The 12892-nt window shown below is 32.3% G+C and overlaps 3 protein-coding genes across 7 annotated transcripts in view; all 3 read left to right on the forward strand.

Annotated features, from left to right (window-relative positions):
- LOC107012501 (glutaminyl-peptide cyclotransferase-like) overlaps positions 1–2417 on the forward strand; it is a 6808-nt gene extending 4391 nt beyond the window's left edge. The window contains exons 6-11 of one of the 3 annotated variants that reach the window (XR_001456045.2): positions 59–192; positions 275–372; positions 1569–1639; positions 1754–1781; positions 1873–1927; positions 2022–2417. Coding sequence is in view for 2 of the 3 variants with exons in the window: in XM_015212367.2 (XP_015067853.1) it covers positions 59–176; positions 275–372; positions 1569–1639; positions 1754–1781; positions 1873–1927; positions 2022–2134 (483 nt within the window). In the remaining variant the exon portion in view is untranslated. The remainder of the gene's footprint in view (positions 1–58; positions 193–274; positions 373–1568; positions 1640–1753; positions 1782–1872; positions 1928–2021) is intronic. The other 2 variants (XM_027915913.1, XM_015212367.2) reach the window with 2 other exon arrangements.
- A 1545-nt stretch (positions 2418–3962) lies between these two features.
- On the forward strand, positions 3963–5733 carry LOC107013097 (probable serine/threonine-protein kinase At1g01540). The gene is made up of 6 exons (XM_015213084.1): positions 3963–4357; positions 4442–4543; positions 4629–4751; positions 4882–5061; positions 5229–5358; positions 5461–5733. The coding sequence occupies exons 1-6, from the start codon at positions 3963–3965 to the stop codon at positions 5731–5733; spliced, it is 1203 nt and encodes a 400-aa protein (XP_015068570.1).
- Positions 5734–9002: 3269 nt separating this feature from the next.
- LOC107012228 (glutaminyl-peptide cyclotransferase-like) overlaps positions 9003–12892 on the forward strand; it is a 12576-nt gene continuing 8686 nt past the window's right edge. For 2 of the 3 annotated variants that reach the window (XR_003577467.1, XM_015212009.2), the window contains exons 1-9: positions 9003–9288; positions 9579–9635; positions 9734–9769; positions 10100–10164; positions 10961–11024; positions 11440–11557; positions 11638–11735; positions 12243–12313; positions 12405–12432. Coding sequence is in view for 1 of the 3 variants with exons in the window: in XM_015212009.2 (XP_015067495.1) it covers positions 9103–9288; positions 9579–9635; positions 9734–9769; positions 10100–10164; positions 10961–11024; positions 11440–11557; positions 11638–11735; positions 12243–12313; positions 12405–12432 (723 nt within the window). In the remaining 2 variants the exon portion in view is untranslated. Of the gene's footprint in view, positions 9289–9578; positions 9636–9733; positions 9770–10099; positions 10165–10960; positions 11025–11439; positions 11558–11637; positions 11736–12242; positions 12314–12404; positions 12433–12576; positions 12817–12892 lie in introns of all 3 variants that reach the window. The other variant, XR_003577468.1, reaches the window with a different exon arrangement.

The following is a 12892-nucleotide window of genomic DNA, read 5'->3' on the forward strand; positions in this document are numbered from 1 at the left end:
CACCCCCACCCCCACCCCCAAATATTCTTACAGTTACAAACTTGTAATTTCTCTTCAGTTTGAGAAGTTTCGCCATGATATGCCCGATGGTTGGGGATTGGCAACTGATGGAAAAATCCTTTATGGGAGTGATGGATCTTCTACACTGTATCAGATTGACCCTCAAACTATGAAAGGTTTTGTCGTCTGAAGGTCAAATTACGATTCAGTTGTTTTATTCTTCATATAAGAATGTATTATTTTGTTCTTATGCTTTCTTTTCTCATTGTTGCAGTAGTTAAGAAACAAATCGTAAATTATCAAGGTGATGAAGTACACAGACTCAATGAACTAGAGTATGTTTATGACGAAGTTTGGGCGAATGTTTGGATGGTATGGACTTGTTCTCCCACAACCTCCTCTTTAGAACTATTGATTTCCTATTATACATCACAATTATATTCATCAAACATGAACCTGTGAAAGTTATTAGGAAGAATCTTTTCTCTAACTACGAAGCAGAGCATCTTGAGATTCTTTTTGAAACTCAATCTGTATTTTACTTGTTCTGCTAGTGTGAGTACTTATGCACAAGTCCATTTCTGGCACCTTATTTTTAAACTTATGGGGCGACAAGGCATCATCATTAAGACTTAACAATTACTGCTTTGTCCGAACTCAATATATGGGTTCTGGATATTGTACCTTATCACCAAACTTGGATCAATTGCTGCTTTTTGATTTTCCGTGTAGTGGTTTCTTCGATTTCTATGTTTAATAAAGAGCTTTCTTTAATAACACGAGCAACCAAAATGATAGAGGATATTTTCCGAGTACATAAGTTCTCAGTGTTGTCAAAGGATCACTTCAGAATTCAGATCCTTATATAAAAGAATCACCCAGAGACATCTTTAAACCACGGTGTTCTTGTAGGCAACACTTCACATCACTTGGACAGAGCTTCAGAGAGTGCACGAAAGCGCTAATGCATGAGCCTCAACAATTCTGGCTTGCGCTATCTTGAAGAGAGTGTGGCTCTGAACTCTTTTAGGTGGTAGTCCAGTTTAGAAACCAAGGCACTTAAGCATTTGCCTGAGTGTCCATAGGCTCCATCTTGCACGAGACATTAGGTATTAATTAACAAAACAATTGGTTGTTAATAAAATAAGAAAAACTAGTCCGTAAGTTTGAATTGGAGACTCAAAGCTGCATCATCACAACTGAATCAGGTATTTAATTGGTATTTGAATTGATTGATTTATAAAAAAGTGATTTTTGAGCTTGATTGACAAAGCTTTCGTTTCATATAATTCACTGAATTGTTTCCAACTCCTTTTTACCTATAATTACTTTTGTACTTATAGTTATTTCTGTATTATGCCTTTCTTTGCCAAAGTGCGCATTTACTGTGATTTGTGCCTGGGGTCCTAGCTAACTTTTGTGATTTTTTTGTTTAACAACAATACCAGTTGTAGTAAACATCATTGTACAATAGCTCCTGTTTGATTCATGAAGCCCAAACCATTTGGATAATTTCTTTTACAACTCAAGTGTGACGTAGGGTTAATTCTGACACAATGTCTCTGCAGACTGACTGTATAGCTAGAATATCACAAACTGATGGCTCAGTTCTTGGATGGATTCTTCTCCCCAATCTGAGGTTCTTCTATCAACTCTTTCCTAGTCGCATCAGTCCAGTATTTGGAATTTTATTACTTCATGAAAAAGTTCTATTTAGGGTGAAATGATGCATTAACTTCTATTTCTTATGTAGAGAAGGATTGTTACACAATTTGAAAAAGGTCAGTGTCCTATAGCAACTGCTTTAGGTTCTGGGTATGATGTTTACTTTGACTGTTGGAACATTTCCTTTAACACTTAATTTTTCTGCAGCAAATTGATGTGCTGAATGGCATAGCATGGGATAGGGATGGTGACCGTCTTTTTGGTAAGCTCCGTTTGATATAAATTCTATTGTTCTTTAGTAACAAGTATACCATAGCGAGGAAATATTCATTACGGCAAATTTATTCTTTATTCAGTCACAGGCAAATTATGGCCGAAGCTTTATGAGATTAAGTTGCACCCTTTGAAGACACCATTCAACGGAGACATCAAGCAGATGTGCATGCCCCCGGCATTTCCATTTTCATGATCCCTGCAGTGGATTATTCTTTTTCAAATTCTGGATTATTCTGTTAGTGCATCGATTTTTGGGTCTAGTTAGAGAGAGAGAGAGAGAGAGAGCCACATGCAGATTTTGGGAGTGTACTGTGTACACAGATTTTTCTATATGTACTTCCTTAAGCCCAGAAATGAAGCAAATTGTAGATACTCAACTCAATTATTATTTGGTTTAGAGTAAAATGCAACTCAAGTAGAAACAAAAGATGACGTTTACGATCGAGTATACTATTCAGCTTTTCATTTGATTTTTAGTTTGATCCTTCAAGCTCCAGGAGTTAATTAATTTCTTGCAAGATAATACCATTTGCTGCTGTTAGAAAAGCGAAAGGTATGGTACCTTCATCAAGCTTTACTTGGAAAAAAAATCATTATTTTGTTGGGACTTGGGAATACCTCTCTGATCAAATTACAATCTTCATATTTTTTTTTTGATCAAGTTTTTGCATGGATCGATTATTTTGGGGTGGTCTTTAATCTTTGTTTCTACGGTTCATTTAATAAAGAATTATGGGCCAAAATATTTTTAAATATGATCTAAAAATTGTGTTATATCTACTTCGCAGGACATAAGTACAAAAAAATTTTGACCTTATACGACAAAAGTTCTATATAGATAAGTTGCATATGTGGTTTCTAATTTGAACTTATGCCTCTAGCGGTGCAAATTTCGCAGGAACTAGAATATGTTTTGTAAAGTATAACTTTGTGAGTTTTGAATTGAACTTGTGAGACTCTATTGGTTTAAGTCTTGTGGAACCAAATTATGTTTGTAAGACCTAACTTGTGTGTGTTAAGAATTTTTTAATGCATAGTGTTTTGAAATTGAAGTTAAAATCCCTTCTGCCGTAAACTAAGTAATGCCTAGTAAGACATCATATTTCTAGTAGGACTTAAGCTTATTATGATGCAAAATTTCAACATTAAGGTTATTTTCCACCACTCTTTAGGGCGAAAACTAAAGACCACCAATAAATTGAGCATTGTGACCAATAAACCGAATTAAAAAAAATGTAATTGGATTATTGGGTTTTTAATGGGTTTATAAATTTTTTTTATTGGATTATTGGTTTGATATGAATTTTTTATTATTGGGTTATTGGGTAAACGGATAATCCAATATGACAATAATAATTTACAACTTTACCCTTCCTAAATATTAAATATTACAAATTTAATATATAACTAAACACTCTAATTATATCAAATTATTAGTACTCTATCCACTTCAAGATTCACAATTATAGCTTATTTGATTTAGTTTTAGTTTTAGTTTTAGTTTTAATTTGTCATTGTTGGTTGTAGCTTTTGGTTATTGTATGTCATGTGTATAGATTTATAATACATTCTAATTCGTTAAATCACGTAATAATGGAAATTGCATTGCCTTGGTGTAAACACCCGATGCAAATAAATTTTTTCCCTTTTGAACTATATTTTCTCTCATTGATACAATAAAGCATCTAGAGAACTGAGAAGTCATATAATATTATGGACATTTTCAATTAAAAATTGGTAAAAAATATATCCTATTAATTTATTATTAGGTTAACATACTTAAAAATTAAAAATCGATAATACATAAAACGGAACCGAAACATACAGATGCAATATTTGTGCGAATGAACCAATTTTGTTGAAGATATCCCGCCGCGTAAGGATGCCACAATTTTGTTATATTAAATATCACAGCATTTAAATTACGAGACGTTTAGTGTTTTAGTTGAAAACAAACTCTCTCTTATTCAAAGTCTCTCTCTATAAAGGCTTTTTTTACTCCACTTTTGCATTGTGTGAGAATGTATCTCAACTTATCAACCATCATACAGAGGCTTTCGAAGCCAATTCCATTCTTTGGGATCAAATTATGGATTGCAATTATCACTTGCATTGTTCTTTTCGTCCTCATCTGTATCACTACCCTCTGTATCATCATAACCAGACAGTGCCGCCGCCGTAAAGCACGTAAATCCTTGAAGCCAATCGACATGAAAAGTATCCCAGAAAAACAAGTGATATTTTCTACTAGTAGAGCAACTAAGCCTAGTTATCAATTCAGATTGATAGAGATTCAAGCGGTAACAAATGATTTTGCTGATGAAAACGTAGTTGCTTGCGGAGATTATGCCATTGTTTATCATGCTATCATGTTTGGCAATACTAGAGTTGCAATAAAGCGGTTGCTCAGTTGCAGGTAAATATAAATAGGTAGACATTCTCGTTCGAATTTTAGAAGGATCAATTTTTTCACTGTATCTTATTATTGAATGAGTGTCAGGACTAAAGCAATGGAATTTACAGGGGAGGTGGAAGTATTATTGGGACTGAGACACAAAAACTTGGTGAAATTGATTGGTTATTGTTTTGAAGGGAACTACAGGTACTACAAATCCTGTATCTATAATCCATTAAACTTCCATTCTTAATGCATTGAATGCCAAATTTGTTTGTAATTATTCGATCAGGATAATCGTGGAGGAGTATGTAGACAATGGCAATCTAGGGCAGTGGCTTCATGACTGCACCAGTGAAGTTAGCCCCTTAACATGGAATATTCGGATGAACATTGTGCTCGGAATTGCAAAAGGGTGTGTGTGTTTTAATCAACAATTTAGTTAAAATAAAACTGGTGCACTAACTATGCACACGTGCTCGAACCAGTGACCTATAGGTCGTCTCACGGAACATTTGGATAAATTATTTACATATTTGTTGCAGTTTGGCTTACCTTCATGAGGATACTGAACCAGCTGCTATAATACATCAACACCTAAAGTCAAGTAGCATTTTGCTAAATAGGCATTGGAATCCAAAAATTTCTGATTTTGGTATCACCAATTTCTTAGATTCTGATGAAAGGAGTAATCACCCAATAACAACCCCTCCTGGAATGGCAGGGTGAGTGTTAGTTTCTTGGTAAAATCTATATTGCTCGAACTCTTAAAAAATGTTGTCGATCTCACAATTTTTTTGAGGATCCAATACAAGGTGCTATAACATTTTTAACACAAGCCCTCTCTTTTTTCGATTGATTAATAACTTTCTTCTTTATGGCCTTGTTTCAGCTATCTTGCACCAGAATATTTATCCACCGGAATTTTCGACGAGAAGAGTGATGTTTACAACTTTGGTATACTTATCATGGAGATCGTGTCTGGAAAGCCTTCCATAGAGTACACTAGCACAGAAAATGAGGTCAAAATTTTTCTACTCTTTTTTGGCATAATTGCTCATTCAATACTATTACCACAAAACAAAAAAAAAAGTGATCTAAAATGAGTTATGATCAATTTGCAGGAATGTTTAATTGACTGGATGAAATCAATGGTGGAAAGACAACAATATGATCAAATAGTGGATCCAAAGATACTAGAAAGGCCTAATATGAAAGAAGTGAAAATATTTCTGCTCATTGCTCTTAGATGTGTTGATCCAGATGTCAACAACAGGCCTAAAATGGGAGAAGTGATTCATATGCTGCAGCCGCGCGATTTACTATTGAGCGATGTAAATATGATTCCTCTGCTTCATCATAACTTCAAAAGCATTAATAAAAACAAAGGCGTTTAATCTTTATACACTGACTGATCCATATGTTACCGCTCATAGTAACCTGAAAAATAAGACAGATAACTTGTTACTATGACATGTTAGATCACAGCATCACACTAATAGTTTGGAAAAAGAGAACCTATAACAGGTATGTTTGTCCAAGAAAATTTTGGTGCTTACATTCCCTTGTTTACTCATTTTAGAGTGTGTTTTTCCAATTTTCTCGTGTTTGGTTGGGACAAAAGTTTTTTGGAAAATGACTTCCCTTCAAAAATTAGAGAAAACATTTTTCAAAACTCTCCTCTAATTTTATGTTAAACTTTTTTAGGAAAAACAATAAAAATTCAATTTTAAAATTTTTTATTTTTTTACCCGATCCCACCCACGACCGACCAGCCCCCCTCCCAACTCCACCCCTCTCAAAAAAAATAATTTTGTTTTTTAAAAATATTTTCAACTTCAAATGTAATAATATGGATACATGAAAGTTGATGTGAAGAGGTGGCTCAACAAATATGGTGATCTAAAACAACACTTCAATAGAGGCCTTAAAGGTTTTTGTTTTAAAGAAACAAACAAACAAAAAAATATTTACATCATATATGAAAATTTCTTTTGAAGTTGATTTTTCTAATTTTATATGCAAAGATTAAAACACAATCTTAATCAATTTCTTCTAATAAATGTGGTTCTTTTAATCCCTCTTGAAACACATTTTCTGATTTAGAGTTTTCTCATTTTTGTTTAAACGATACCAAGGATCATTTTTGGGATTATATTAGATTCTCAAATCGCAATCCTTATATATATATATAATTTTAATCCCTAGCTAGTTATTGATATCATACGCTTTATTAAAATAAATTTTACAAAAAATCAGTTATGTTTATTTTTCATTTGAATTCATATTTTTTAGTTGACATATTTAAATTCTAATAAATAGCTAAAATAGGAAAATATATTTCTATGAAGTAAAATTATCAAAACTAAAAAATTTTAGATTGAAAATAATGAAACCTATATAACAAGTTGGTAACTTGAATCACTTTTCGATACTTTAATGTGCTTAAAAATATTGGTATAAAACAAAAAAAGAAAAATAAAAATGGCAATTTACTTTGGATTGTCTTGTTTTTATAGAATTGTTTATGAATGGAGAAAGGACCAGAAAATATGGAAGGTTACAAGAGAAATATATCCTATTCGAAGAAAATTTTAAAATAAACTAATTTTGGTCTCAATTTTTTTTTCTTAAAGATCCTTAGAGATTTCTTTTTAAGTCAAACTCCATAAAAAAAACTAACCAATCACCATACACCAACCTAAATAATTGGGCAGTTTAGATCTTTCCTTTTGTACTGGCTATAATGTAGTGCATATTTTGATAGAGAACCATTAAAATCACAATAATTATATATAATTATTTACTTTGTAAAATACTACTACTAAAAATAAGATGAATATTACTGCTATAATATTTTAAGTAGTTAACGGTTAATAATTGAATCCTAATCTAAAAGCATTTTAAACAAGTCTTTTCTAATTAAATAGAGAGTATAAGAATCAACAAATTAATTAACATCAAGCTGAATTTAAAAGAACAAAAGATAATAAGAACTTGTTTGGATGGGATTTTAGCTTTAAATCAACCGTCATAAGTTAGAAATTCCTTATTTTAATTATTTTGGCTTAAAATTAAGTGTTTATAAGCACTTCTTTGAGGTAAGCTATACAATTAGGGTTTGGTTTGGTAGAGTGTATAAGAACAATGCAAAATAGGATGTATTAGTAATACTTGCATTACTAGTGCTTGCATTAGTTATGTTTGCATTATTTCTTATATACTGTTTGGTTTGAGGGTACTTTTATAATTACATAATCTAATGCAAGTATTAAAATGCTATGTATTACTAATACCTAGAATTTTTTGGTATTAGTAATACACAATATTATGCATAGCTAATGCTTGCATTAGTTATGCATAACAAAAGAAAATGTAACAAACAAGGTATTGATAATACACACACTTAATGCATGTATTATTTTTCCTAATACATTTTTCAAACGATCCTTTAGTGTTTTGTTCATGATAAATTGAGTCAATTGTTACCTTCTTATCCTTTTAAAAGTGGTTTCTACTAATTGATGTTGCAGACTTGATCTGAAATTTTTACTGTATACTCAATTCTTCCTCTTGAAATACTGTATAGTTTTTTTTTTCTCTTTGAATAGCTTATGACGTTTATTAGGATTTGACCTAGACATGCTAAAAGCGGAAAATTAGAGCTATTAGAAAAGCAAAGGCTACTTGAATGTAATCTTTTTTTATTTTCAGAGGAATCTTAATATCAAAATTTTATTGCAGAATCCTAAATAAAAGACACCTTAGGCATGATTTTATTCTGTCATTTTGATATTTTTTTTTAATATCAGTAAAAATATAAAATATGTGTGTTACACTCGCAAAATGATGTATAAAATAATGAATTAAATGACAATATTTGTTATTTATATTAAAAATAATATCTAAATAATTAAACTGACCAATAAATCAATAAAACATGACCCAAATAAATATAAAATAAAATAAAATTTAGATCAATAAAAACAAACCCCACCACCCCAAACGTTTGTCTTCTCCATTGTAATGTTGCATTTTCAAAATTGTCCATTTGTTTTAAATTTAGAATTGACTTGTTTATTAAATTTTGAAAATGATATGACTCATCAAATGAAGCTCCGTTGTCAAAATTCATAAGAGATAATATATAATTTAATATTAAAATATTCATTTCATTTCACGTCTACTTGCTTAGTGAGATAATTTACTAAAACATATCCGATCATTTATTGAATTTTGAAAATAATTTAACTCATTGAATAAAGCTCAGTAGTTGAAATTCATAATAGATCAAATATAATTTAATATTAATTTAATTTTAAAATACTTTTTTATTACTAAATGAGATAATTTATAATTATATAAATATTTATAACTTATTTTAATTCATAAATTTCATTTTTTTCTTTTTAATACTCTATCAAATTGAATAAAATTACATAAATTATTATCAAAAAAATTAATTTCACTCTAAATAACAACGTTGAGGATATATCAAATCCTTTTTCTTTCTTTTTTTTAAATTTGTAAATAGTCACGACAAGAGCATTTTCATTTTTAAAGGAATAGATTTTCACCTCCATAATTAAATTCAAACACGCGATGCACATGGAATTTGAGCAAGTATACTGGGGCAGAAGGGCCAAGCCGGTTACCCATCTTACCCTATATCAATCAAATCCGACGGTGGAGATAACTCGACATTGTCAACAGGTCAACTGATTTATAATTATTTTTCATCAAATCCTCTTAATAATTAATCATCAATGGCTTCTTCTGCTTCAGCTACTCACCTTGACGCGAAAATGTCTCTGCTAATTCGAAGGTTTGTAGTTGTAGGCTTGATTGTTCTGCTGAGCTTTGCCGTATTCTGTGAAGCTGAAGCATCCTATGGAGCTTACAAAGTCGAAGTCATCAATGAATTCCCTCACGACCCCGAAGCTTACACTGAGGTTCCTTACTTTTTTCGCGATTTTCTCTATTTTTCAACATTAGCATTATGATTTTCGAGTTCTCTGGATTATATAGTTGGTGGAAATGAGAAATTTAGTCGCTGATCACAATAGCTCCGCTAATGTTGTTCGTCCCCAAATTTTTGGTAAAATGTACTTTCTGGTGACGATAGCTTTAACTTGGAAACATTTTTTTATAAGTTGAATCTGAAGCATTTTGGTGATATTTTTTGAGTTCATGAAACTTAATTATTTGTGTTCGGTCCTGATGCGATGTGTTTATTCTTCAGGGGCTTCTCTATGCAGAAAATGACACACTCTTTGAATCAACTGGACTTTACGGACGTGTGAGTTTCCTTATATATATATATATACAATGTTGATTTGACTTCATGATTATTTTTTAGGCTTGACATGGATAGTTCTCTCTTTCTGAAAAATGCAGTCATCTGTTCGGAAAGTTGCATTGCTGAATGGTAAGGTATGTCTACAACTTGCTTACGAAAAAGTAAAACTACAATACAATTTTGAAGTTCTGCGAGGATTTAAAATAAGTATTCATGTTTGGGTTTTCTCTGTTGGCTTCTCCGTCATGGCTGGAGAATAAGAAGATTTTGTCACTACATTTCTGCTTAGTATAGCAGGCGCACAGGGAAGCTTCTGCCAATTGAAAATGCTAACATATCTATCTATAAGCTGCATTATCTGTTTTTATGAAGTTTATGGTGCGAGAAAGAACAGGTATCTATTGTTGAAACATAAAGTGTGCCATCTTGGACCTAAAAGGAACCTTCTATTGCTGGCTCCACAGGTTGAGACTGTTCATGACATGCATGCTTCTGACTTTGGAGAGGGTTTAGCTCTTCTTGGTGAGAGGTAAGGCATTGATTCTGGAAATAATGTGGAAAATATGTTGTGATAACTTCTAAGTAAGCAACCTTTCATTTATCAGATAGGATAATATGTAGCACTTATATGCTGTTCTATCATCTCCTTGTAATGGTTGAAATTGAATTCTGTCCTGAATATTGCAGCATTTTTTGAATGGTTATGAGCACATCAAATTTTTGTAGGAATATCTGTAAGCCTAGTGTTGCTTGTATATCAATAGCATTTAGCTTTTGTATTAGTTTTGGGCCAATTGTCATTATGAAACTGCAGATAAGTAAATGCTGTTTCAAATAATAATTAACCGACTCGAATTCGGTGAAACTTTGTTTATAATCTGAAGTTTTGGCTATGCTCTAGTAGCAGTCTTTCTTTTACTAAATTTACAACTCCGGCACTCCCTATGTCCAATTTGGTTCTCCAACTTTGATTAGGTACATAGAAGAAGAAGTAAGAGTTGAAATTTTATTCTGTCTTTAGAAATGGGTTTAAAATTATACATGTATGGAAAAATGGCTTCCCTTTAATGAAAACATGCTTGAGATAGCCGAAAATAGAAACTAGAACAATTGATTCGGAAGAGAGACAAAGCTGATTTTCGGATTTCTTAGATATTCATAAATCATGATATACTTTCTGGTTTGTACATTAGACCAGACCAAGTTTTCTCTTCTTTAGCTTTTCCTTTTTGATCGTTGTGTCTTCTTGTTTCCTTTCCTTTATCTTTTAGTGATAGTTTACTATTTTGAATTAGTTCTTATGCAACAACTGTCGATTTTTGCAGCTTGTTCCAACTAACATGGTTGCAGGATACTGGTTTCATATATGATCGATACAACTTTAGCAAAGTATGCTTGGCTCCATTACTTTGTGTGCTTTCATTTGAATCATCTTCTTTTCATGATTTTAATTTGGATGTTGCTTGTTGTAATATGAAAGCTCCTCATGTATTTTATGAGAAAATTAAGTAGGATTATTGCCTCAATTAACTTCACTGCCTTCACATGTTAGTTAACTGTTTATATTATGCTGTTTCATCCTTGATATGTGGTGTCAGGTCCTCTATTTGATTTGACGTTCAAGTTAAAATTGTCATCTCGAATATGAAATTCTCCTTTCCTATAACTTCACATGGAACTATGAAAATTTGATTGACTAAATCCTTCTCTTAAGAAGCTGGCGGAAGCCCTTTACTGGAGCAACCAAATTCTTTTTTATAGTTACCCCTAGCTCACTATTTTTTTAAATTGAAATTATATGCAGTTCAAAAAGTTTACTCATCACATGCAAGATGGTTGGGGATTGGCAACTGATGGGAAAGTACTTTTTGGAAGTGATGGAACATCAACATTATATAAGATTGACCCTAAGACAATGAAAGGTTTTTCCATCTACAGTCTACATGATATTTAGTTTTTTCTTCGCTTCCTTAAAATGGAGATACTTATTTTCTTAATGCAGTCATCAGAAAACAAGTTGTCAAGTCTCAAGGGCATGAAGTGCACTACCTCAATGAGCTGGAGTATGTGAAAGAGGAAGTATGGTCAAATGTCTATGGGGTACAAATCTCTCTCTTTTTACTGAGTTCCATTTGGGCTTTAGATTTGTTATCCCCATTTATTTACACTATCCACATATTTAGAAGCCATGGAGCAACTTTAACAATAGTTGTTTTGGTTATGGTATTCAGTGGAATAGGTCCTGAAAACAACCTTGCTCGAGAAGCTAGTTGTATAATGTCAAATAAGTTTGTACAACTTATTAGGTTTCTGATAAAGATATATATTGTGCATGACATCACTGTACGAACCAATATTCTATTTGTGCCACTTAGTTAAGTCCTCTCCTTTTCTTATTCAGCTAGAAATTAGAGCAACCTGTCTAGGCTAGCCTCTTTATAAGCATACTCCCATTTGATATGGTTATGAATGTGACACTCAGATGTGGAATATGACACTAAATGGTGGCAGATAAAATTCTTTCCACATCTGAGTGTCATATTGTTAGCTCCAAGTTTGACACTGAATTAGAGACCAAAATATTGTTGGTATTGCCTTTCTCTGCAGACTGATTGCATTGCTAGAATTTCACCCAAAGATGGCACTGTGATCGGGTGGATTCTTCTTCAATCTCTGAGGTATTAGCTTTTGTTCTTTGTCGTAATGTATTGCAGTTCACAAGTTCTGGTCAAGATTTTTTAACAGATAGCTTCTTTTAACTTCTTTCAGAGAAGACTTAAAATCAAGAGGCTATAAGGTAATTTTTTTACTATTTTACATAAGATGCATTACTAAGAGCTGTTTTCTGTTAATTTTGGTATCTGTTTCTGTTCGTTCCTCTCTTTCTTTGTCCCTCACCTTTTCTTTTCCTTTTTGATTTTTATTATGTTCTGTTTGGTAGCCTTGGATAGTGTAACACTGGTTGATGATATGGATGGGTAATTAGCTGTACGGCTGTACCTTGTTCGGAGTGAGTGAGGAGGGAAGATGAAAGAAAAGTTAATAACCTCTACACTAGATGGACAGAAGGCTATACAGATGGGAAGTGAGAAATGCTTACCTATATGAAATAAGTTACACCAAGATTTTAAGGATTTGATTACCTTCATTTCCTCTCCTTTAACTGAATAGACAGGAACTAGTAAAGTCCTTAACTTCCATCATTGAAAGAAATTTATCCCTTGCGCTTTCGTATTCCCATGCTCCCCCCCCCCCCC

This window comes from Solanum pennellii, chromosome 3 (genome assembly GCF_001406875.1).
Source record: "Solanum pennellii chromosome 3, SPENNV200".
NCBI classification, from domain to species: Eukaryota; Viridiplantae; Streptophyta; class Magnoliopsida; order Solanales; family Solanaceae; genus Solanum; species Solanum pennellii.